The sequence below is a fragment of the Vulpes lagopus genome, chromosome 9, assembly GCF_018345385.1.
Source record: "Vulpes lagopus strain Blue_001 chromosome 9, ASM1834538v1, whole genome shotgun sequence".
Lineage (NCBI taxonomy): Eukaryota > Metazoa > Chordata > Mammalia > Carnivora > Canidae > Vulpes > Vulpes lagopus.
In genome coordinates this window covers 74,635,597-74,662,782 of record NC_054832.1, presented here as the reverse complement: position 1 = coordinate 74,662,782, position 27,186 = coordinate 74,635,597, and the positions used below count along the sequence as shown (strand labels likewise).

General features: G+C 43.2%; 1 protein-coding gene across 5 annotated transcripts in view; it reads left to right on the top strand.

The window, feature by feature from the left end:
- Positions 1–16,809, top strand: part of RGS20 (regulator of G protein signaling 20) — an 84,035-nt gene extending 67,226 nt beyond the window's left edge. For all 5 annotated transcript variants that reach the window (XM_041768426.1, XM_041768428.1, XM_041768429.1 and 2 more), the window contains 3 exons: positions 3,999–4,082; positions 10,359–10,593; positions 15,801–16,809. In XM_041768426.1, the coding sequence (XP_041624360.1) occupies positions 3,999–4,082; positions 10,359–10,593; positions 15,801–15,989 (508 nt within the window). In that variant the 3' untranslated portion in view covers positions 15,990–16,809. The remainder of the gene's footprint in view (positions 1–3,998; positions 4,083–10,358; positions 10,594–15,800) is intronic.
- Positions 16,810–27,186: the final 10,377 nt, after the last annotated feature.

Sequence of the window (27,186 nt, the reverse complement as noted above, 5' to 3'; positions counted from 1 at the left end):
TACACAATGCAGTACCATACAGCATTTAAATACATGTGCTGGAGGAAAAAAGAATATAAGTTGTGGGGTGCCCGGAGAGCTCAGTCAGTTAAGCATCTGACTCTTGATTTTGGCTCAGGTCACATCTCAGGGTCGTGGGATCGAGCCCCACCTCAAGCTCCGTGCTCAGCATGGAGTCTGCTTGGGATTATATCTCTCCCCTTTCCCTCTCCACTCAAAAGCATACAGCTTTTGAGATTTTTCCATGTTGATAATACCTACTAGAGTGGGTTTTTTTTTTTTAAGATTTTATTTATATACTTGAGAGAGAGAGAAGAAAAACAGCAGGAGTCAGGGGAAGAGGCAGAGAGAGAGGGAAAAGCAGATCCTCCACCAAGCAGGGAGCCTGACTTGGAGCCCGATGCCAGGCTCGATCCCAGGACCCCCAAGATTATGGCCCAAGCCAAAGTCAGATGCTTAACCAACTGAGCCACCCAGGTGCCCCCCTAGTAAAGCCAATTTTTAAGAAAATTAAAAGGAAGTATGTTTTCTAAGCCCTTGTATTATCTTTCTCAAAATTCTGCTTCATGGCCTTCTGGCATTTCATTTTATCAAAGAAGTCATGCAGATACTTGATTTCTTAAAAATAAACTTCTTTTTCCTTGTTAGAAGATTGAAGAATTTTTTCCTCTTTATAACTCAAAAATTTACTAAAACAGGGGCACCTTGGTGGCTCAGTGGTTGAGCATCTGCCTTTGGCTCAGTCATGATCCCATGGTCCTGAGATGGAGTCCTGCATCGGGCTCCCTGCATGGAGCCTGCTACTCCCTCTGCCTGTGTCTCTGCTGCTCTCTGTGTGCTGCTCATGAATAAATAAATAAAAGATAAATCTTTTTAAAAATTTACTAAAATATATCTAGCCATGGGACTTCTTTTACTGAATAGCTCTTAAACATGGTGAACAGCTATTTTAGCTTCTAGGAGTTTTCTTCTACTGTAACAATAACAAATCAGGTTGAAAACGACACAAAATCTATTTTTCACTTTTTTTAAGAACTCATTAAGAAATATTCCTACTTTAAATAATGAGACATGGAAAAAATGTCAAAGCTAAATAAAGGTTGTATTATTTAATTCACAATGTAACTTCCAGTTCTCTTAGAAATCTTGTGTCAAATTCATCCTTTATTTTTCTCTTTGATTTTTCATACCCATTGTGTACTTATGTTTTCTGCTTACAAAAGAAGCCTAAGAAGTTAAGCAGAATTAATGCTCCTGCAGCACGAACACCACCCAGATGTCTCTTGTTTGTTTTTGTTTTAAGAAACCATTATTTACTGAAACTGGCATCATGAAAGCAACAAGTCAGAAGAGTTCCTGCATTTCTAATGACCGCATTAACGAAAAACAGAGCTGCACGCACACACACACACACACACACACACACACACACACTTACCGAAAATCCATAAAGCAAATGTGCTAAAAATAGGCTGAATTACTCTTATAAAATGATGGAAAGAGTGCAAAGGAAAGATATAATAAAAGGAATACAAAAGAGCAGTAGCAATAGTCAGATAAAGCAAACTCAACCAATAATAAAAATCCATTTTGAAATTAATGGGGAACAAAAAGCAAGAACAAAGCAAGGATGTCTATGCTCTCCCCTTCTCTTTAACATTGTATCTTATCAGGTATCAGTTGATGCGTTTGGACAAGAAGAAACAACCTGCGGCCTAAGAATCAGAGGAGACGTAGTAAGACTCTCCCTATCTGCAGAAGATGAGAGGACACCTGGAAATCCCCAGAGAATTGTGGCTAAGCCAGAGCAAACACAAAAGAAGTCAGTACGAAGAAAGATACAGAATTAGTGTAAAAAAGAATAGCCTTCAGAATGTAAAGAACTCTCACAATTCAAAAATAAAAGGATGAACCAATTTAAAAGTAGGCAAAAGAGGGGTTCAGTCAGTTGAGCATTCGATTCTTGATTTCGGCTCAAGTCAGGATCTCCTGGGTCATGAGATCGAGCCCTGCATTGAGCTCTGCACTCAGCAAGGACTCTGCTTGAGATTCTCTCTCTCTCTCTCCCTCTGCCCCTGCCTCCTTTTCTAAAATAAATAGATAAATCTTTTCTTTTTAAGAAAAACATATTTGGAAAATAAAAAGATGATAAAAGTAGGCAAGAGTGTAGAACGCGTCTCCAAAAAAGACCTACAAATAGGTAATAATACATGAAAAAACAATCTCCTTAGCCATTAGCAAAATGCAAGTCAAAACCATCATGAGGTACCACCACCTCATACCCCCTGAGTCAATAAGAATAAAAAAGATACTAGGAAGTGTTGACAAGGAGGTGGAGAAATAGTCTCTCCAGCATTGCTGGTAGGAGTGTAAAATGGCACAGCTGCTTTGGAAAACAATTTGCGACTTCCTCAAAATGTTGAAAACAGAGTTATCACAGGAAAGCACTTCCATTCCTAAGTGTCTGCCCAAGAGACATAAAAACAAACATCCACAGAAAAAACCTGTACATGACCGTGCACAGTGGAATTATTTATAATAGCAAAAAAGTGCAGATAACCTAAATGTTCATCAACCAGTGGATGGATAACAAATCGGCACATATCCATGCGGTGGAATGTTATTAAGCTGCAAAGAGCAATGAAGTACTGCTACCCACTACAACATGAATGAACCTTAAAAACCATTTGCCAGGTGAGAGAAGGTAGCCGCCAAAGGCCACGTGCTGTATCATTCAGAAGAGGCACATCTGTAGAGACAGGAAGCAGATCAGCAGGTGTCCGGGGCCGGAGGACGCAGGATATAGGGGGTAATGAGGAGGGGCTGCTCCGTGGGTCTTCCTTTTGGAGTGATGAAAACGTTCTGAAGTTAGGTCATAGTGATGGTTGTACAACCTCGTGATTATGCTACAAGCCACTAGATTGTACATTTTAAACAGGTAACTTCATGATGTATAAATGATTTTCTGGGGGCACCGGGGTGGCTCATTTGGTTAAGCATCTGCCTTCAGCTCAGGTCATGATCTCAGGGTCCTGGGATCAAGCCCTGTGTCAGGCTCCCTACTCAGTGGGGACTCCACTTCTTCTCTCTCTCTGCCCCTCCCCCACTCATCTCATCTCTCTCTCTCTCTCTCTCTCTCAAATAAATAAAATCTTTAAGAAGAAAATAAATAAGTAAATGATGGTTCAATAAAGCTATTAAAAAAGTAATAGCCTTAATATGTACAAATAGGAACCAGTTAAGAGATGAGATGAAAACTGCATTTGCAATAACAACAGAAACACTTGGAATAAATTTCTAAAGAGATGTGTAAGATGTACATAAGGAAATTTAAAGTCTCCTGAAAGGCATAAATTTTGATTGTATGCTTTCCCGGTTTTCTCATAACATTTTTGCATATGTGCCTAGAAATATCTAAGACCTCTATTTTGACTGGAAACACAAATACATTTTGACTAGAGAATGTACACTTTTTTTTAAGGTGTAGAAATGAAATGAAAACCTCAAACATTCCTGATAACCTGACCCCTGACCTTTTTATATTTTTCTAACAGATGTTTTTATGAAAATAAGTATTATTCTAAATGTAAACTCTCCCTCAATTAGTGTAGACCACAATATTATAATTGTTTTGCTAATACTTTGGCATCATACATTTGGTTTTGGTTTAAGACTTTTTATTTATTTATTTGAGAAAGAATACATGAGCATGAATGAGGGGCAGAGGGAGAGGGAGAAGCAGACTCCCTGCTGAGCAGGGAGCCTGATGTGGGGCTCAATCCCAGGACCCTGGGATCTTGACCTGAGCCAAAGGCAGATGCTTAACTGACTGAGCCATGCAGATGCCCAACTTTTGGTTTTCTTAAGAAAATCAGGGCCAATTTTTTTCAAGAAAAGAGAGAAATACTTGGTATTTCTTGGTAATCTGGAGTTCCCTTTAACATATTTCCTGACACATAATGATCTCAACTGATACATAAATGTCTTGTTTCATGCAGTCTTACTGTTAGAAACCAAGAACAGAGACCCAGGAGGCCCTCCCATGAACTCAGACAAGAAGACCTTCCATCCTGTGAAGAAAGGTAAATCTCATTATTGTTTAGCTCACTAAATTGACAGAAATGCCAGCCTTATCATTGTGATTTTTATGGCACCGTAACACACAGTTGCTTAACTGCAGTTTAATGATATCAGATCATAATGTAGCACATTTGCACTCTGCAGAGTTCATTGTGTGACAGGGAGAAAATTTAGTTCCATTATTAATTTCATCCCTGCTAATCACAAATATTAACTGATGCTTCTTGACAAAACATGACGTTATCCTATTTTCATATGATAGACTTTTAAAAATAAAACACAGGGGCAGCCCCGGTGGCTCAGTGGTTTAGCGCCGCCTTCAGCCCAGGGCCTCATCCTGGAGACCCGGGATCGAGTCCTACATCAGGCTCCCTGCATGGGACCTGCTTCTCCCTCTGCCTGTGTCTCTGCGCCTCTCTGTCTCTCATAAATAAATAAATAAAACCTTTAAAAAAATAAAATAGAGTAAAACACAGTAGTGAAACACACATGTTTGGTTTTCAGGAAAGTTTTAAAAGTCCATTTTTCTTCTTAACTATAAATTTATGCTCTAATGTAGTATTGTCTTAATTTAAATATTTTGAAAAATTGTTAGGAAGAAAGCACACTACTTTCCATAATATCAGATTTTAAAACTATCTCGTTTTGTTCCTGTATTATCAGTTGACTTACTTTCACTTGCCTATTCTAATACCTTTTCTTGGTATTATACCTATATAATTACAGATACTGGACAAGTCTCCTAAAAGCATTGTTCAAATAGGTCTTGTATTAAATTGCTTATTTTTGAGGGGGAAAAAACAAGTAGCCTAAATGGTTACTTAAGTGGTTTTTTTTTTTTTGGTTTGTTTTGTTTTTTTCATTCTTTTAACTTACTTACCCTTACCCAGATTTTTCAAAGTCTGGGAAGCATATTAAAATCTTCCACAATTTGGGATCCCTGGGTGGCTCAGCGGTTTGGCACCTGCCTTTGGCCCAGGGCGCGATCCTGGAGACCTGGGATCGAATCCCACGTCGGGCTCCCGGTGCATGGAACCTGCTTCTCCCTCTGCCTATGTCTCAGCCTCTCTCTCTCTCTCTCTCTGTGACTATCATAAATAAATAAAAATTAAAAAAAATAAAAAAATAAAATCTTCCACAATTTGGTACGCCTGGCATGCTCAGTTTGAGGAATATGAGACTCTTGATCTTGAGGTTATGAGTTCAAGCCTCATGTTGGGTGTAGAGATATCTAAAAAAATAAAAACTTTTTAAAAATATTCCACAATTTATGAGTTTGTTTAAAAATGGCTTTGATCAGGGCACCTGGGTGGCTCAGTTGGTTAAGCGTCTGCCTTCAGTTCAAGTCATAAACTCAAGGTCCTGGGATCAAGTCCCTGCTCAGCAGGGAGTCTGCTTCTCCCTCTCCCTCTGCTTCTCCCCCGCACTCTTGCTCTCTCTCACTCTCTCTCTCAAATAAATAAAATTTAAAAATAAAAATCTTTTTAAAAATAGCTTTTATCTTAAGGCGCTGGCTGGTTCAGTTGGAAGAGCATGCGACTCATGATCTCAGGGTTATGAGTACAAGCCCCATGTTGGGTGTAGAGCTTACTAAAAAAATAAGCTTTTTTAAAAATGGCTTTTATCTTACATATACTGGTATGTTGTATTCTGTACCAAAACTTTGAGGCTCTTCTATCTGGAACGAGAATGCTTCATCTAGGCCTGACTCTAGCCATCCTGCCAGTGTGACCTTGGGCACTTTGCTGAGAAGCCACACTCTGCCTCGGTTTCCTTGGGTGTGAAAATGGGAACAATAACAGTTTATTGTGGCTACTGTCATGAGCCTGGCAAGCATTTGACATGTGTTGGCCATTATTTGTTCTCAAATTCAAGAATATGAAATGACTCTTTATCCAACTTCATGTCTTTTGTTTCTAATTCTACTTAGATATTAATATTATTCTTATTTGCATTTGCCTCATATATCTTTGCCTGTCTATTTGTTCTTAATTTTTGTAATATTTTATATGTTTCCTAAAAATACCATTATATTGGATTCTGGCCCCATAGCAGTCTCATTAAATGAGGAATTAGAATCCAATGACATTGTGTCAGTTATTTTGATGATAACTGGTAAGTTTAATCTTCTAGCATATTATCTCATGTAATACCGACTAATTACTTCCTTAATTGGAAGTCTACCGACTGAGCCAGCCAGGCACCTCTGCTCTTTCTTATTTAAAAAAAAAATGTACTACCAATTGCTTTTAAGTTTTTCAGAATCATCCTTTTATATTTCTTAAACTGACAGGAGTAAAAAAAAGTATCTTCTGAATCTTCATATTTAAGGAACATAATTTTTTTTAAGATTTTATGTATTTATCCATGAGAGACAGAGAGAGAGAGAAAGGCAGAGGGAGAAGCAGGCTCCTTGCTGGGAGCCCGATGTGGGACTTGATCCAGTGACCCCGGGATCATGCCCTGAGCCTAAGGCAGAGGCTCAACCACTGAGCCACCCACCAGGTGTCCCTTAAGGAACATGACTTAGCATACTCAGCCACACCTCTCTGAAAAAAAATCCAAGATTTTTATGCAGGTTACTCGAAGTTATTATTTTTATTTTTAAATTATCTTTTCAACATCTTTTAAACATTTTCTTTCAAAACTATTTTTCCTAGTTATGAAAGATACTGTTTTCGTACACAATAGTTTTTTGCATGATGAAAAGTCTACCCACTATAAAAACACTACAAAACCCAAACACTACAAAAGGTTTTCAGTAAAAATTCAGTCTTCCTTTTGTTCTAGACCTCATCCCAGTCTCCAGATAGAACTACTATCAATGTTTTATATAAATAGAAATATATATCTTCAAAGGAATTTTCTATTTATTTACCCACAGTTGTACTGAAATGGGATGATCCATGTATACAGTGAATCTAATTTTGAAACTAACTTGAAACAATTGTTTGAATATCTTTTTTTTTTCTTTTTTGGTCTGCTGACTCCTCTCTATAACCTACTTTTTCTGGTCTTGAGCCTTTCATTTATACTTCACTGCTGGGTCATTATAATCCATCTTCAAGATACATTTCAAGAAAAGGACATTGAATTAACACTGTGAACCTCTGTATATGTGAGTGTGTTTTTTCTATGACCTTAATATAACTAGGACAAGTAGCTACATATCAAATTTTGGGGTATACATCCTATACTCCTCAAAACTAAATACAGAACTTTTGGCACTGTGGCAGAGTAGATAATCAGAGGGCCTTCCCAATGCAGAACAATAGATTTTGCATTATTTTGAAGTTTTTGCATTGCTGGGCTCCTGGAGAGTAAGGAAAATGACAAAGCAACTGAAAAACCAAACCAAATAAAAAATAAGCAAAATCCTGAGTAATGACAGCTAAGCAGAGTTGAAAGGATTTTCTCAAAGAACAAGTACAAGGTAGGGTGAGGACAAGATGTTGAAACTGAGATCCCAGATTATGCCCTGATTTATGAAAGAAGCCTAAGTAGTCCTGGGTCAGTAACACCTCCTAGATCTCAGAAGAAGCCAACACACAACCTCTCTGGAGGAAAGAAAATATTCCCAATTTTGACTCTTAGTTTTCTAAAGATTAAGACCAACCAGAACCTAAACGAAAACTAAAAGGACACAACACACAAGTGACAGTAGAATCAACACTTGGATTTAGTGCCCAAAGGACTTCAGATATTAGAGTTATCTGTAATAAAATATAAAACAATGGTCTCTGAAATGTTTAAACCAATTAAAGATGGGATCACAAAAATAAATGAGTACAATTCAACCATCAGAAGTGTCCAGGAGGACTGTGAAGTTGTACTATAGTTCTGCAAGATGTCACCTTGGGGAAACTGGGCAAATGGCACATGAGATTCCTTTTTTCTTTACGCTTTAATGTTATTTTTCTGAGGCCAGAGGTCCAAAATCAGAGTGTCAGCAGGGCCATGCCCTCTGATGGCTCTAGGGGAGACCCCTTCCTTGTCTCTTCTAGCTTCTCTGGTGGTTGCCAGCAATCCTTGGCATCCCTTGGCTTGTAGATGCATCATACCAATCACATGGCCATCTTTCCCCTGTGTGTGACTGTCTCAACGTCCTGATTCCCCTTTGTATAAGAACGCCAGTCCTTGGGCAACCCAGGTGGCCCAGCGGTTTAGCGCCACCTTCGGCCAGGGGTGTAATCCTGGAGACCCGGGATCCAGTCCCACGTCAGGCTCCATGCAGGAGCCTGCTTCTCTCTCTGCCTCTCTCTTTCTCTCTGTGTCTGTCGTGAATAAATAAATAAAATCTTAAAAAAAAATAAACAAAAGAACGCCCGTCCTACTGGTTTAGGGCTCCCGTTAATCACTTCATCTTAGCTAAATCTACAAAGACTCTATTTCCAAATACAGTCACTTCCTGAAGTACTAGAGTTAAGATGTCAACATATCTTCTTTTAGGAGACCTAATTCAACTCATAACACCCTCCTACAAAATAAACACTGAGTCCAACTGGTTTTACAGGTTAGTTCCACAAAACAGTTCTGCAATAAATCATTCCAAGGTTTTACGGGTCTTGTATAACTACCCAAATGTGTAAGAAATCAATTCAACAGGAACACCAGACCAGAAGAGGACAGTACAAGAATAGAAAGTGAAAGATAAATCCTGCTCAGAAACTCTGGCCACCTTCAGCAATGTGGATTTGTGAATCTTAGACACTCAGTGTTGGGTGACAAAAGCAATTGGCCAAAGACAACATGGTGATCAGCCATTTTTATAAAGTGAAGGGGGGAAAAAAAAACCACTGAAGAATATAGTCTTCAGAGATACGTATTTACATTAAAACTATGAAAAGAAAGCTAGGAGGAAAGAAATTATTTAAATTCAGTTAATTAACATATAACGTATTCTTGGTTTCAGAGGTAAAGGTCAGTCATTCATTAGTCTTATATAACACCCAGTGCTCAGTATATCACATGCCCTCCTTAATGCCCATCACCCAGTTACCCTGTCCCTCCACCCCCTCTCTGGTCCAATGACCCTCAATTTGTTTCCTATGATTAAGAAGAGTCTATTATGGTTTTGTGTCCCTCTCTTATTTCCTCTTGTTTATTTTTCCCTCTTTTCCCCTATGATCTTCTGTTTTCTTAAATTTGACATAAGAATGAGATCATATAATTGTCTTTCTCTGATTGATTTATTTCACTTAGCATAATACCCTCTAGTTCCATCCACGTCGTTGCAAATGGCAATATTTCTTTTTTTTTTTTTTGATGGCCGAGTAGTAGTCCATTGTATACACATACCACATCTTCTTTATCCATTCATCGGTCAATGGACATCTGGGTTCTTTCCATACTTTGGCTATTGTGGACATTGCTGCTATAAACATTGGGGTGCATGTGCCCCTTCGGATCACTACCTTTGTATCTTTGGGATAAATACCCAATAGTGAAATTCCTGGGTCATAGAGTGACTCTATTTTCAGCTTTCTGAGGAACCTCCCTATTGTTTTCCAGAGTGGTTGCACCAGGTTCCATTCCCAGGAAAGAAATTATTTAATAAGTATCACTGCTAAACAGGCTATGTTTTCTGGCCTCAATATAATTAAAATATAAGTAAAAATAAACTAAACCAGGGCGAGTCCAAAATCAAACACAGCAGTTCCCTCAGGGTGGGGAAGGCAGGAGAACAGGTTGTGGCCATATGATGCCAAGGTAGGTGCGGCTGGTGGTGGCAGCCTGGTTCTCAAGGGGAATGCTGAGTTTATAGTGTGTGTTTGTTATCGTCCTTTATAACTTGCAGTTATATTATATGTTCTTTTCCCTTTCTCCTTAAAATTCTCTTTCACATGTTAAAAACCACTAAAGAGATATATAGCCCCACTGCTGTGCTGGAAGGTAGTGTGCTGAGGTCTGTCGCGGGTGACAGGGAAGTTTTGGTGAGATGCTCCTAGGATTTTACTTCACTGTTACAATTTTAAAACTTCACTAGGACTCCTAAGATCTAAACAAGAGTGTTCTCAGCAGTTATTCTAGTGACTGGTCTGCAAGCATTTAGGCAGTAACCACACACTCCAGCTAAATGATTTAAAAGTATCATACTCATGTGTTTTTTGCCAAAGGCACAAGGAAATGAGCACAGCTCTTTCCTTTCCTAAAAGGGCCTAGGTGCACATTTTCATTCTCAGAGGGGAAAAGGGGATGTTTATAGTGAGGAAATTCAAAGTAAAGCAACTACCAATAACATAGCTTCCTCTTGCCCCTTTCTTTCCGTCCCCATTAAGCCCAAGCCCCACTCTGGAGGAAGTCAACGCCTGGTCTCAGTCATTTGACAAGGTAATGCTCACTCCAGCGGGAAGGAATGCTTTCCGGGAATTCCTCCGAACAGAATTTAGTGAAGAAAATATGCTTTTCTGGATGGCGTGTGAGGAATTGAAAAAAGAAGCTAATAAAACCATCATTGAGGAAAAAGCAAGGACCATCTATGAAGACTATATTTCTATTCTTTCTCCTAAAGAGGTACGTACCTGCCATGGCCATGGGTAAAATGAACCCCACCAGCATTGGGTCACATGGCACAGTGACAGCTACTATAAGGTAGAGACGACTCCACCCACACTCATAGTATTTGGATGCCTTTGACCGTGGTCCCACAGGCAGGCTCTCAGTGCCCCGTGAACTCTGTGATAACTTTTGTGCATCTTTCTGGAGAAACTATTTATGACTTTCACCAGATTCTCCAGAACGGGTAGTCTGTGCATTTTATTGTAAATACTGTTTAAAAACATTATACCCTATAAGAATTTATTTAAATAAAATTATCTTTTTGTTCTGAGCACCAATATTTTTTACAGGTATTTTTATTTCAATAGAAATAGCATTGCTGGTGCGTCTGGGTGGCTTAGTCCATTAAGCATCTGCCTGCAACTCAGGTCATGATCTCAGGGTCCTGGGATTGATTGAGCTCCCTGTTCAGCGGGGAGTCTGCTTCCCCACCAGTGCTTCCCCCTGCTCATGCTCTCTCTCTCTCAAATAAATAAAATCTGAAAAAAAAAATAGCATGGCTAATATGATATGAAGGTTTTCCCTAGGGTATCCTTCTCTTAGAGCAGAGAAACTGTCAGATGAGGGACATCAGTAAGCTACCATCTGCCATCGCTCGGTTGCTGTTCCTTCAAATGTAAATCTACAGGGTCAGGGTTATCTCAACATCGAGTACTTTATAGCTCTAATTGTAAAATCAGCCATTATGTCCTCCTATGTGCCTCTGAGAATATAGTCAATCAAACAGGGCCTCCCCTGTCAGGGAGCTCATAGTCAATGGGGCAGACAGGTGTGGAGCCTGCGGTGTGACCAAGGTGTGACCAAGGAGCTGGCTGAGTGAGCCATCAATAGAGGGTGGGGCAGGAAGAAGGAAGACGTACTAGAAGAGGCCGTGCACGAACCAAGGATATGAAAAGGAAATCAGCAGCAACCCAGCGGGATGAAAACATCCCAGAGGAAAGGACTAGATGTGCCAAGGGTAAAAGCATGCAGTCCCATGATGTGAAAATGTCCACAGTTTGGAATGCTGGAATGTAGCACGTTTACCAAGCTACTGAGGCTGCTGGCAGGCAGCTGGAGGACAGTTCAGAAAAGGGGATGGCCCAAGAGCATCAAGGGGTTGGGGGCCATGCTGGCCTGTTCTAATTGTTATCTTGGGAAGCCCTCGGATTTTAGCCTGGAAGCATCATCAAATTTAGATTTCCAAAAGACCAGTGTGGCTGCAGAATGGATTAGGAGGAAGACACAAGAGGCAGAGAACAGTTAGGTTCATTCCGTAGTGGAAAGAGGACATCACGAGGCCTGACGAGCCAGCTGGGGAGAAACCTGAGCAGTGGGCTTTGATTTGAGGGGGATCCTAGCGTCTGGAAAGACTCCCATATGTCAGGGCACATCAGACAGTGGTGTGATTCGTGGAAATTGGGCAGAAAGGATGGGGGTCGAGCCTGGGAGAAAGACCACAGGGCTCAACTTTGCTTACTTAAGTTTGTGTTTTTAAGTTGGAGATACTCAGTGACAGATGTATGAATATAGAGTTCAGAATATCATTTCCATTTTGGATTCATAAAAGCAAGAGAATTTTTGTCCTTTAAGGCTTCTACATGTTCTTATTTTATCGTGATTTTCCTTCTTATTTTTTGAGACAAGATTTTTGAGATAAGCATCATATACCCAAAAATTTCTTAGCAAATGTGTGAAGCCAAAAGGATATAAAAAGATGACTCTTGCTGCCCAAATGTAAGCATGTATTACTTAAAGTGTAAAAGCTTGACATTTTTAAGAGCTTAGATTTGGGGGTCAGATTCACTTGGGTTTGAACCCTACTTCTCTCATTTAACAGCTAAATTACCTTCAGTATATCTGAACCTCTCTGGGGGCTCCACTGCCTCATATGTATGATGGGACATGGCCATTTTCCTGTCTGGGAGGATTAAAGGGAGGACAGGTGCAAAGCCCCACTCACCATAGCACCTGGCACAGTGGTGACACTCGACATGGCCTCTTCATGAAGCAACCCTCTGTGTTCATTCTCTCATCCTGAGCAGACGGACAGGGATGCTCATGTGGAGGCTGGAGAGAATGAAAAAAATTCCATTTGTGCCTTAGCTGTTTGTAAACTAAAATGTTAATGATTTCTAGAGTATCTCCATCGAATTCCCTAACAAGAGCAGAAGATCTCATCCTTCTAGCCAATGATAAGTAGCAAGTCTCTCCTTTGGCAGGAGCAATGTCCCTCAGCACCTCAGCACGGGGCACTTAATCCTCAAGAAGCTTCCACGAAGGGATTGCTTGGCTGAGTGCTGCCCCAGGAATGGAGGGGGGGGGCGGGGGCAGCAAAGGAGGGAACTCCACCTCCCTCTGGGTAGTTGTGGGAGGCTTCTCCGGATGGATGGGGGAGTGACACCTAATCCAGGACCTGAAGGAGAAGTCAGGGAAAGGTTATTCTAGATGGAGGGAACAAAGACAAGCTAGTCCTAGCTTGCTTGCTTGCCTTTTTTAAGATTTACTGATTTATTCGAGGGATAGCATGAGTGAGTGGGGAGCAGGGGCAGGGCCGGAGGGAGAGGGAGAGAAAGTCTAGAGCAGACTCCCTGCTGAGCGCACAGCCTGAGGTGGGGTTCCATCTCATGATCCTGAGATCACAAGGCCAGCCGACCAAGAACTGGATGCTCAAGTGACTGTGCCACCCTAGCACCTTCTTTCTTTAAGTTTCAAGTGGAATTCCAAATCTTTACATTCTTGAGTGGAATAGTAAGGTAGACCAGGGGAAATTGGTGGAAGCAGAGCGTAAAGGCCTCCTAAATTTAAACTTTGGGCTTATCCTGAGCACTTGGACAAGTCAGTGCCAGCTCTGAAGCTGCAGTGTCAGAATGGAGTTTGTACCATAGAAAGAGTCCTCCAGGGGCACCTAGGTGGATCTATCAGTTAAGTGTCTGTAGCTCAAGTCATGATCCCAAGGTCCTGGGATCGAGCCCTGATAGTTCATTCAGCTCCCTGCTCAGCGGGGAGTCTCCTTCTCCCTCTGCCTGCCGCTCTCCTTGCTTGTGCTCAAATAAATAAATAGAATCTTAAAAATAAAAAAAAGGAAGAAGGAAGGGAGGGAGGGAGGAAGGAAGGAAGAGCGAGCCCAAGGAAGGAAGGGCCCTCTGGCCAAACAGTGGTGTAAGGCACTGGAGACGGGAGACCAGTTAGGAAGCCAGTGAACAAATCCAGCAGGAAATGGATTTCCCCAAGGGTGTTGGCAGGGAAGAGGCATGAGGTAGACAGATTTGAGAGGTGTTAAAGAGGCAGGTTCCTGGAGGCTTTGAATACAGAGGCAGAGGGAAAATGAGGGATGAGAGGGACTTGGAATTGGATGGAAAAAGTTTTCTTCCTTCGCAAGCTATACAAAAAAGAGATTCGGAGATGCTGGCAATCCACTGAATCCACGTGAAGTTGGCCCTTGAACAACACAGGGTTAGGGGCGCTGACTCCGTAGTCAATAATCTACGTATAATTTTGACTCCCCGAAAACATAACTACTAATAGCCTACTGTTGACCAGAAGCCTTCCGACAGCATAAACAGTCGATTAGCACGTGCTTTGTACTATCTCCTGTATTCTTACAGTAAAGATACAGAAAAGAAAACGTTACTCAGAAATGCTAAGAGGAAAATGCACTTACAGTACTCTACTGTATTTATCCCCAAAAAATCCACTGTGAGGGGACCCACGCAATTCAAACCCATGTTGTTCAAGGTCAACCACATTGAGTTACCTGTGGGTGGGTACCAGGGGCTTTCCGGGAGGAGAGCAGATATATGCATCTGGAAAGACAGATCACTGAAGTCAAAATTTAATGATTTAGCTAGTCATATTTTCAGTTTTCTACTAAAGAGCAGCATGTGCATCGTATAGCATTAGAACTATCCCGGCCTCCTGGTGCAGAGATGGTCCTGCTAAGGTGCGAGTTCATCTCTACAGCCTGTACTCTTGTTTGTCTGGTGTCCTATGGAGAAAGTCGAAGCCCAGTAACTTCCTCTGGTCTGTGAGACAGGCTTTTCTAGGATGAGCAAAACATCAGAGAAAGAAGAGCCAACATCTCCTAAGGACTTAAAGAATTCTTTTTTTTTAATAACAAATTCATTTTTTATTGGTGTTCAATTTGCCAACATACAGAATAACACCCAGTGCTCATCCCGTCAAGTGCCCCCCTCAGTGCCCGCCACCCAGTCACCCCCACCCCCCTCCCCTTCCACCAGCCCTAGTTCATTTCCCAGAGTTAGGAGTCTTTATGTTCTGTCTCCCTTTCTGATATTTCCTACCCATTTCTTCTCCCTTCCCTTCTATTCCCTTTCACTATTATTTAAATTCCCCAAATGAATGAGAACATACACTGTTTGTCCTTCTCCGATTGACTTACTTCACTCAGCATAATACCCTCCAGTTCCATCCACGTTGAAGCAAATGGTGGGTATTTGTCGTTTCTAATGGCTGAGGAATATTCCATTGTATACTTGAAATAATTTCTCATTAAATCCCCACCACTATCATCATCATTCTCCCCTTTAGGAAGGAGTTCGTCGGGGCTAAATTTACTTTGCCTAAGGCCCCACAGCTAAGTAGTGATGTAGCTGGGATTGAAACACAGGCCCTGTGCTGTTAACCGTTCCACGGTGCTCGAGTTAGCTTCGATTCACCAGCCAGCGTTGACACTCGTTCCCAGAAATCTGCGACTGTGCTCTAGCTGGCGACAGCCTGGGGCCTCCATGTGTTAAGCCCTGATGTTAGGAAATTAGCAAGGGGTGAGTCTGTGCACCCACCCTTTTATTCCCAAAGGACACAGTACAGTCACTTGAAAGAAGGAAAACAATGTTGTGGTTTTCTAAAGCAACGTGATCCCCGCCAGCATCACCTAAAATTCATGAGAAATACACATTTCAGGCACCCCCAACCCAGACCTACCGAGTCAGAAATTCTGCAGGTGGGGGCCAGCAATCTGTTAAACAGGCATTCCTTCTGATGCTGCTGAAGCTTGAAAACCCCTGTTCATTATGTGTTCAACTTCTCTTTCAGCGATTTAGATTTCTGGATGACTTTGTTTGGTTTGGGATTTTTAAGAAACAGAACAAGCCAGGGGGGTTAGGGATGGATTTCCAAAGGGAAAAATATCTAATCCCACTCTTCTTTGTTTCTACTGACAGGTCAGCTTGGATTCCCGAGTAAGAGAAGTCATCAACAGGAACATGGTAGAGCCATCCCAACACATATTTGATGACGCCCAACTTCAGATCTACACTTTAATGCACAGAGACTCATATCCCCGATTCATGAACTCTGCCCTCTATAAAGATTTGCTTCAGTCCTTATCTGAGAAATCAGCTGAAGCCTAGATGTTATCAAATATATTTATTATTAATAAAACAATAAAAGAACTGATGGACTATGTGTAGTACAGGGAACTTAGAGGTAGGAGTATGTTCTGCTAGAGAAATACTTGGGCTATTACTTGGGCTATTTTTTAACAACAGATGCTTCCTTTTAGAGAAAGCTACATATTCACAACGTAAACTGCAGCCACTTTTCGTGATACTTTTGGGGGGGGAAATGGAGTATGGCTGTCTTAGAAAAAGATAATATATTTACATTTACAGTAACAGCAGCGTGTTGTCAATGGCGAAGGATACCCTAGAAGACTCTCTACTGCCTGGGGCATCTGCGTCCACTGGAGCCAACAGGACTGCTTTCGTTTCCCATGAATGTAGTATCCGATGATTCTCCTCCCAAAGAAAAGGCATTCAAGTGTTTCTTAGCCACTCCTTCCTTCCATCCAGCTATTTTGAATATTTGCTTATTGGTGCCATTGTAGGACCCAAATTCCCATTTTATAAAGAAGTGTCCCCACTACTTATAAAAATGGTATTCCACTTTACCTTAGACTCTGTGTATGTAGATACATATATGTGCATGTGTATCTATAATGGTTCGTGTACTGTGCTCGTAAGTGGATCGGTTTCACCTGTTTGGCAAGAGAAGTAGTGTTTAGAAAATTCTTTCGTTGAAAAGTTACCTTTATTTTATTATCAGAATCTGCCAACCTAAAGAATGAATGTTCATAACAGAACCTTCAAATAAGCATATTTTCATTTTGATTATTCAAAGAAATATGGCATTTTCACTCTGACATAATAAAGCACAAGAGTTTTATCTCCATTTTTTTTTCACACGTTAAATATTTGGGAATATAAGATGGAGTAAGTAGGGAAACATACAAGGTAGCATCTAGCTCCCCAGACCCTGTTTTTAGATCCCACTATTTTTACAACAGACAAATGGAGTAACTTTAACAGTTTACAGGTATAACTAGTGGTTAGTATCCATCAGCCATCCTGAAGAAACCCATCACGGCAGTGAAAGGGAAAAACATCCAAAATCTGGAATGGTTGGAGTTGTGGGATTTAGATGTAGAAATTATGTGCAAGGGACCTGTGGCAGGCTTCCCCTACAGGGGCGAGCTTCCCTCTGGGCCATTCTCACCTGGCCTGGTGATTTCTTCATTAGTCAATTCAAGCCCCAGACTAAGCCCCTTGCTCTCATCCTCAGGCAAACATCTTCCCACCTCCTACTAGGGTCCCTACCCACTTCATCTTCCCGTGTAAGCTCCAAATGTGTCTGGATGGGCATTTGTTCCCACCTCTGTCAGTCCAGTCTCAGGGACTGATGTGATTGTTCCTCCTTTTTCAAGCCATCAACCCCTTATGTGCTTTCAATGCCATAGTCAACAGCCTCACTTTTTTCACTAGACAGGACATGATTGTGATTGAGACATAAATTCTGCCCTTTAGTTTACATTTAAGTAAGGACAATAGGCGTGTGTGGCTGCTACATTATACTGCAGCAAGTCTTGAGGGGCTACTGGCGGAGAGTGTGTGTGTGTTGGGTTCGAGGTGTAGGGAAGGTTTTTGTAACTGAAGCATCCCCCAAATGAGTCTAGTTGGGGACAGGCAGTGCAGCAAGTGACTGTAAGATGAAGGCGGTCAAGACATCAGAGGGACCCGGGGTGTCAAGATTTTAGGCTGGAGTATTTGGGATTTCCCACACAGATAAGATCGCCAGAAGGGTTACAGAGTGAGAAGAGCTGAGGTAAATCCTTGCAACAAAGAGTCCCGAAGAAAACTGGGGAGGATTTGCCTTCTCGGTTCCGGTAAGAAAGTGGGGATAAGGCAGCACAGGAACGGTCCGGGCACCGGGCACCTAATGGTCCATAAAGGCTCTTACCTGGAACTCTGCTCCCCGTTCCCCGCGGGCCCCCAGTGAACGCAAGCCTGCACCCCAGAACCGCCGGCTGCCCTTCGCCTCTCAGCGGGGCGGCGCTTGCTGGTGCCTTTGCTCCTCTCCCGCCACACTCGGGAGCCTCTGCACAGCTCCCCGCAGGTGCAGATCCCCGCAGGTGCAGGTCCCCGCAGGCGCAGCTCCCCGCAGGTGCAGCTCCCCGCAGGCGCGGCTCCCCACAGGCGCGACTCCCCACAGCAGGCGCAGGTACCCGCAGGCGCGGCTCCCTGCAGGCACAGGTCCCCGCAGCAGGCACAGCTCCCCACAGGCGCAGGTCCCCGCAGCAGGCACAGGTCCCCGCAGCAGGTACAGGTCCCCGCAGGCGCAGCTCCCCGCAGGCGCAAGTCCCCGCAGGCACAGGTCCCCGCAGGTGCAGCTCCCCACAGGCGCAGGTCACCGCAGGCACAGGTCCCCGCAGCAGGCACAGGTCCCCGCAGGCGCAGCTCCCCGCAGGCGCAAGTCCCCGCAGGCACAGGTCCCCGCAGGTGCAGCTCCCCGCAGGCGCAGGTCCCCGCAGGCACAGGTCCCCGCAGCAGGCACAGGTCCCCGCAGGCGCGGCTCCCCGCAGGCGCGGCTCCCCGCAGGCGCAGCTCCCGGCAGGTGCAGGTCCCCGCAGGCGCAGCTCCCCGCAGGCGCAGCTCCCCGCAGGCGCAAGTCCCCGCAGGCACAGGTCCCCGCAGCAGGCACAGGTCCCCATAGGCGCAGCTCCCCGCAGGCGCGGCTCCCCGCAGGCACGGCTCCCCGCAGGCGCGGCTCCCCGCAGGCGCAGGTCCCCGCAGCAGGCACAGGTCCCCACAGGCGCAGCTCCCCGCAGGCGCAGGTCCCCGCAGGCGCGGCTCCCCGCAGGCGCAGGTCCCCACAGGCGCGGCTCCCCGCAGGCGCGGCTCCCCGCAGGCGCAGGTCCCCGCAGGCGCGGCTCCCCGCAGGCGCAGGTCCCCACAGGCGCGGCTCCCCGCAGGCGCAGCTCCCCGCAGGCGCAGGTCCCCGCAGGCGCGGCTCCCCGCAGGCGCAGGTCCCCACAGGCGCGGCTCCCCGCAGGCGCAGGTCCCCACAGGCGCGGCTCCCCGCAGGCGCGGCTCCCCGCAGGCGCAGGTCCCCGCAGGCGCGGCTCCCCGCAGGCGCAGGTCCCCACAGGCGCGGCTCCCCGCAGGCGCAGCTCCCCGCAGGCGCGGCTCCCCGCAGGCGCAGGTCCCCGCAGGCGCGGCTCCCCGCAGGCGCAGGTCCCCACAGGCGCGGCTCCCCGCAGGCGCAGCTCCCCGCAGGCGCAGGTCCCTGCAGGCGCGGCTCCCGGCAGGTGCAGGTCCCCACAGGCGCAGCTCCCCGCAGGCGCAGCTCCCCACAGACCCTCCTCCCCCTCCCCAGCCAGCGGGTACCGGAGGGTCCAGGCTCTGGAGCTCGATCACGCGCGCTGGGTGCCCGGGTCTTGCCCGGGCCTGCCTCTTCATCTGCAAGAGCGGGGATACTGGGACCTCACCCCAGTTGCTGCACGGATTTTTCTCCAAGTGAGATTTATTGAGTAGACTCAAAGGGAGAGGCGGGCGGTCAGCAAAGGGCTGGGCTTGCTGTGCAGACTGAAACTCACCCACGCGGGGCCAGCCACTCGGCAGGGCAGGAGATTCCCGATCGCCGGGGTGTGCGCTCCAGGGGCCTACTGGGTGCAGGGATCGCTTAGAAATGAATCTTTAGGCGCGCCTGGGCCGGTGAAGGGTCTGCCTTTGGCTCAGGTCGTGATCTAGGGGCTGCCCTCTCAGTGGGGGGAGGGGGGCTGCTTCTCCCTCTCCCTCTGCCCGGTCTACCCCTTATGGCCTCTATCCCTCTCTCCTCAAATGAAATCTGTAAAAAATAATATTTTTTAAAAAAGAAACTAACCCACGTAAAACATACTAAGCAATCACTGTATGTCAGTTATTGCTATTATTCTTTGTCCACTAGATATGGCCTCTGGGGTTTAGGCTCTGGCCTACTTTCCTTACTCATCTGTCCGCTTCCCCTGCATTCTTATAACCCCTTAAATTTCGGCCAACACACGTAGGGCTACCAGACCAGGACCTGGTGTAGGCTACCCCCAGCACTGCCCAATCAGCTGCCAGCCGGACATCTCCCCTTGCATATCCCACCACAGAGGATATTGAAATTCATCTAAATTCTGACTTCTCATCCCACTGCCCTCCTCCACTGCCTAGGTCCCCAGGCACCCAGCCAGTCACCTAAGCTCTTATTTACCTGCTAACTTTCCCCTTCTTTCTCCTTGCAAACAGTTGCTAAGCCCTGCTGATCTTAACTCCTAAATATTTCTCATGTGTCTCCTTCCTTCTTCTGATCCCCATTATCGCAACACCTGCCAGTATCATCACCAAGAGCCTCCTACCTAGTCTCTCTCAGGCTTTCAAAATGCCACGAGGTGACTTTTCTTACACACAAATCTCATCACCATCCCTCTGCTCCTTAGAATCTTCCTAATTCCCAACTGCCCAGAGTACAAATACCAAACTCTCAGTACGGTGTGTGGGACCCAGGAAATTGAACAAAATCCCCTACCCCTGGACAAGCAGAGCTTGTCTATTTTGGGCTGCACCCGCCTTGTGCTGACCTGCTTATTACTTAGGGCACTGTCCCACCCTAATCAAAGACCAGGACACACCCTAATCGGAAATCCGGCTCAGCTGACCAGCATGACTGTGCAACTTTCTGCGTATCCCATTGGCCACTGGCCCCTATAAAGTTGCTAAACCTCTTAGTCTCGGGGTCCAAGTCCCTGCTCCGCTGTGTCGGGTATACTTGGACCCAGGCTCGAGCTTGTGAATAAACCCTCCTGTGATTGCATCAGTGTCAGCTCCTTGGCGGTTTCTCGGATTCGCGATCTTGGGCACAACAGGTGTATAAGCAAGGGCCTCTATAGTCGGGCTACTGGCTCCCTAGCCAACCCTACACACGGTTTAGACTCTAGAATATATACTTCTAGATAAGTACATTTTCATACCTCATCACCGCTCATACTGTTCATACTTCCTGCTACTCCTACCCCTCTCTACAATGCCACCCTTCACTCAGCTAACTCCTTTCATTCCTTTAAGATTTACCTCACACTACAGCCTCCAAAAAACCTTACCTGACCTCTTGATTTCTATTTCCACTGCGCTGGGTGCCATTCTTAGTATCCCAGTATTTTCCTGTACAATTATTTATCATCTGAGTTTACAAATTATGTTGACCTGTCTTTCCCATTAGACTATAAGCTCCACAGGCATTGGAAATACACTTTGTCTCTCAGATATATCTTTAAGAACAGTATTCCATAAATGTTTGTAGAACTGAACTGGAGAGTTATAGCATGAAAGCTGAACTTCCCAGTTATAAAACAAAAATTCCATTCCAAATTTATTTCACGATGTGTCACATCTCAGAAAGAGATCATCACAGCCCATGTGGCTACAGAGTGCACTACTACTACAAACCAATTCGGTGGGTAAATCGCTGGTGACATCTATGTGTATGAAAGAATCCTGAAGCTGACCCAAATCAATGCAATTCTAAGGATTTTAAGAATTCTTTATTCATTTATTCATTCACTCACTCATTCATTCATTCATGAGACACAGAGAGAGGCAGAGACACAGGCAGAGGGAGAAGCAGGCTCCCTTTGGTGAGCCTGATGCCCCTGGGATCCTACCTGAGCCAAAGGCAGATGCTCAAACAGTGAGCCACCCAGAAGTCCCAGGTTTTTAAGATTTTTTTAAAAAATATTTTATTTATCCATAAGAGACACAGAGAGAGAGAGAGAGAGAGAGAGGCAGAGACACAGGCAGAGGGAGAAGCAGGCTCCATGCAGGGAGGGAGCCCAATGTGGGACTTGATCCAGGGACTCCAGGATCACACCCTGGGCCAAAGGCAGGTGTTAAACCACTGAGCGACCCAGGTGTCCCAAGAATTTTTATGTAAACTTTGAAGAGTTTATTTTGTTGGGATGAATGGCACTCCATTTGGGGAAAAAAGGATATATAAACAAATATAAATTCCAAACCTTTTAAAGATCTCAAAACTTTTTAAAAAGAGAACATTATAAGAATATTGGAAGAAAATGTAGGCAATATTCTTGTAGCTTCGGATGGACAAGGTCTTCCTAAGGAAAACATAAAGCCAAGCCAGACAACATAAAATATTAATAGACTGGATGATATGAAGAATATCATTTAAATTCTGTGCCACAAAGACAACATAAAAAGAATTAAAACACAACTATCATGCTATAAAACAAAACTAAAAAAATCTATGCAGAATGCATTATAACCTACTAAGACAACTCTACAAACCAAAAAGGAAAGATGCAATAAAAACAGAAGGAACAGAAGAAATCAATTGGTTATAAACAAGAAAAGATGAGCATAATAAATACAAGAAGATAATCATATGAACTCAAATTAAACGAGAGAATAGTGGTTGCTCTTTCCCCCCCAGATTTGCCCAAACCAAAAGGTTTGAGAATATCCAGTAGTGGAAAAGGTGTCAGGAAAAGGGCCTTACTGTTGACGGGTAGATAAACTAGTTTGCCTTTCTGATGAGCAACCTGGCAACATCTATCATCCTGAATGTACATATCCAGCAGCTTGTCAGTTCAACTGTTAAGAATCTATCCTACAACAAAACCTCAAAACAAAAACTACCCACAGGGAATAGTCTTGAAAGGAAAGGCTATATGTGCTCATGGACTCTCTATGGTGAAAATGAATACCATACATACTCTGGCAGGGAGTGTTCTGAGGTCAACTGCTAAAGGAAAAAAGCACGTTGTAGGATTTGCATGTGTGCCCATTTATGTTAATAAAAGCCATTCTAGGGGTGCCTGGCTGGTTCAGTCCATAGAACATTCCTCTTGGTCTTGAGGACATGAGTTTGAACCCCAAGGGCACAGAGACTAATTTTTTTTTTAAGTTTTTTTTTAAATAGTCATTCTAGGGATCCCTGGGTGGCGCAGCGGTTTGGCGCCTGCCTTTGGCCCAGGGCGCGATCCTGGAGACCCGGGATCGAATCCCACATCAGGCTCCCGGTGCATGGAGCCTGCTTCTCCCTCTGCCTGTGTCTCTGCCTCTCTCTCTCTCTCTGTGACTATCATAAATAAATAAAAAATTTAAAAAAAAAATAAAAATAAAAAAAAAAATAAATAGTCATTCTAAAAAAATTCCTCCTTTGATTGAGGTGAGTACTGTTTCAAGGTCTTTACAAACTACTGTTTAGCCCTTTCTGACTCAAAATTCTAAGGTAGGATGGTGTTCTCCTTTATGGAGGTTATAGCTCCTTGTTAAAGTCTCACAGCAAGTAAGTTTGGATTTTGTTTGAATTTGAATCTGAGCAGATCAAAAGCCTGTGTTCTTCTTAACCACCAGACAATGCCGATTTCTTAGGAAAGAGGACTTTTATTCATAAAGCCCAGTATGAGCATGTACACACAAACACACAGACATAAAGAAAATTACAGAGCCAGGGAAATCATTTTCTCTAGCTCATGATTTTGACCTAAAAGACAAAGGTAATAAAACCAGTTTCATAAGTGGTAGTTAAAAGTAACCCTGACCAATCCCCTCTGCCCTCATGACTCCTGAAGTTTCAGGTAGCCAGTTTTTCTTATTAAACATTACATGACAAACATCTATTAAAAATTAGTCTTCATAAAAAATTTTAAAAATCAGCCTTCATATATAAAAGACTACTACTGTCTTAAGTTAGATTATTTTTCTCCATTAGTTACTGAGTTTGGCATTAAACCATCTAAGCTTTCTTTCCTGGCATATGCATAAGCAAAAACTTGAGTCATCTAAAGTACAAAAGTCACCAAACAGGACTTTTCCTAAGTAATGCCAACTTAAACTCTCTCATGAAAGATGAAGTTGGGGCAGCGGTTTAGCACCGCCTTCAGCCCAGGGCGTGATCCTGGAGACCCTGGATCAAGTCCCACGTCAGGCTCCCTGCATGGAGCCTGCTTCTCCCTCTGCCTATGTCTCTGCCTGTGTCTCTGCCTCTCTCTATCATGAATAAATAAATAAAATCTTAAAAAAAAAAATGAAGTTGTGGCCTTGGCATTATAAACTATCCACTTGAATTAACTGTCCCAGTGGAATATACTGGAAAAGCAAATAAATAATAAAAATATTAGCTATAAGAAAACTAGAAATTAAAATTTGATTAGCCTAAGAATGAGAAGTCTGAATTAAAAAATAATTATCTACTTAAGCATAAAAGTTCTAAAAATTAACAATATGGTGACCAAACTGTATTGTATATTTTGAAAGTTGCTAAAAGACTAGATCCTAAAAGTTCTCACTAGAAGAAAAAATATTGTAATTATGTGTGGTGAGCGATGTTAACTATTGTGACAAGCATTTTGCAAAATATACATATACTGAATCATTATGTTGCACGTCTAAAATAATACATTATATGTCCATTTGATTTCAAATTTTTAAGTTTTTAATGGGGAGTCGGGCACCTGGGTGGCTCAATTAAGCGTCTGACTCTTGATTTAGGCTCAGGTCATGATCTCAGGGTAGTGAGGTCAACCCCGTGTCGGGCTCCACACTGGACATGGAGCCTGCTTAAGGTAATTCTCTCTCTCCCTCTGCCCCCTCCCAAAGAATACATAAATAAATACATAAAGCTTTTAATGGGGAGAGAATTAATGAGCATTTGGTCTTATGGACATGTTTCGATGAATTTTAAAACAGTATTAGGGGTACCTGGGTGGTTCAGTGGTTGAGCATCTGCCTTCGGCTCAGGTCATGATCCCGGGGTCCTGGGATCAAGTCCTGTATCAAGTCTCACATCAGGCTCCCCACAGGGAGCCTGCTTCTCCCTCTGCCTATGTCTCTGCTCTCTCTCTGTGTCTCTCATGAATAAATAAATAAAATCTTTGGGGTGGCCCGGGTGGCTCAGCGGTTTGGTGCCTGCCTTCGGCCCAGGCTGTGATCCTGGGGACCCGGGATCGAGTCCCACATCGGGCTCCCCACGTGGAGCCTGCTTCTCCCTCTGCCTGTGTCTGTGCCTCTCTCTCTCTGTGTGTCTCTCTCATGAACAAATAAAGAAAATCTTTAAAAATAAATAAATAAATAAATAAATAAATAAAATCTTTAAATAAATTAAAAAAAAAAAAAACGGGATTAGGATTGCAATCATTAAGAGGGGAAAGAATGGAGAGATCAGTGAAACAATCCTGAGATAAATCAGTCTGATAAAAAACCTGTGACTTTAATTGCCCTTCCAGATCACTTATGCTTCTTCTGCAATCACCCAGAAATCTTAGTAGTGTTCTCAAAGGCTTGGATATTCTGATATCAGCACTTTTATTTAGAATCATTTTACATTTACCTAATTCAAATATTCATCCAATTCACGATTTAAAAAAAAATGTTTTTCAGTTGCTTGCTACAGAAATTTATCTCAAACTAGCTTAAACACAAAGAAAATTGATTGGCTTTCATAAGCAGGAAATCGAGGGTTGTTAATACAGGGTTGTTCTAAGCTTCAGCAAGATCAGATCCAGGTAGTCAGTGTTATCCAGACCTTCTCTCCATCTCACCTGCCCTTGGCTTCATCACACACAGAGGGACTCTGCATTTTGTAGGCAAAATGGTACAGCAAGCCCCAGACACAGCTCCAGGTGGTTTATCTATTCCAGTAAAGACAGTATTTCTCTCATCTTTCAGAGGGTAAACCCAGAGAAGGGGCACTCGGTGGAGTGGGACACTATGAAGGACAACTCCAAGGTCAAATGAAAGTGAGGCACCCCCTAAATGAACCAGACAAAATATTTGGCTACTGCCAAAAAGTCAAAAGGTATAACTACGCCATTCCATTCCAGTGCTCTTGCAGTTTTTGTTTTTTTATTTTATATCAACTATTCTTTCAAATGGTATTACAAAAACAATTTGGATATATACTATAAACCACATTTAAGGGTCTAAAAAAAAACTTGTTTCAAAGCAGCTTAGTCCAACTTTGGAAACATTTGGGCTACTTTAACTGGACTATATGGCAGATCACACATGAGATGTTGTTGCTATCTTTGCAGTCATGACCATTAAGGGAAAAAAATAATAATTAGCTGTCTTTTTATAGTACTCGGGGAGAGGAATCAGAACTTCATGAGCATCTACTATGTGACTAGACGTATGCTTCTAGGTGTTAAAGATACTGCTGTTTCTCATAAAAACTTACTCCATCTTTACTAAGTTACAGCTATTGGTTATCTAGTATAGCCAGGTGATGAGATTCTTCTAATACATGTCTCATTACTTTCAACTGACTTCAATTAACTTAATCTTTCTGCAACATAATTCTTCCATTACGATCTAGGAACTTAGCAGTAACTCTATTTAGTGTGAAACAGCATTTTCACACTTTCTTATTTCTGAAACTGACAAAAATAGGTGGATTTTATGTCAGTGACTATTCACATCACATTTCCCAGTGGGATATTCAACTCTTCTTAAATGGCTAATTTTATACAGCTAAATATGTGTGTGAGAAGGTGCTGGAGAGAGACGAGTATTGATTAAAACTCTTTAAACTACTACACTCTATACCTGAGTTTTTATTTTGAGAAGTAAATTCAATTCAAAGCCCTGAATTACAGTTTGACCTCTAAGAATAATCACTGTGTACCTATAAAAACTCCAAGTATATACCCTGTTATTTCTTTTGGTATCTTGTTAATACTTTAAACTTATTCTCCATTTGTAAGGTATATATAAATTTTAATGTTTGGGTGTATATAAATATTTCAGGGTCACTCAGTAAGTGCCCGACTCTTGGTTTCAGTTCGGGTCATGGTCTCATGGGTCGTAGGATCAAGTCCCACATCAGGCTCTGCCCTCAGTAGGCAGTCTGCTTGAGTATTCTCTCCCTCCTCCTCCCCCAACTCACTCACTCTCGCTCTCTCTTAAATAAATCTTTAAAAAAAATATTTCAGAACTTTTGTCATGGCTTAGCAAAACTTATAAACTAATGCTCACTTCTGAGCTAGAAAACCAAGGTGGTTATTTTCTGCTTTCCCAGGATGGTGCTTCATTAATTCCCACTACAGATGTCTTAATTTCTCTGTATATTCATTTAATGTATAATCATGTATGTATATTTGTTTTACTTCCCACTCCTTTACAACTGGCTAGTATTTTCCACTATTAAGACTTTGTGATCTCTCATATTATGTTAAGTGCACACACGGGATGTGCTTGCATACTCTACTCAGAACGACTCCTGCCTCCCTCA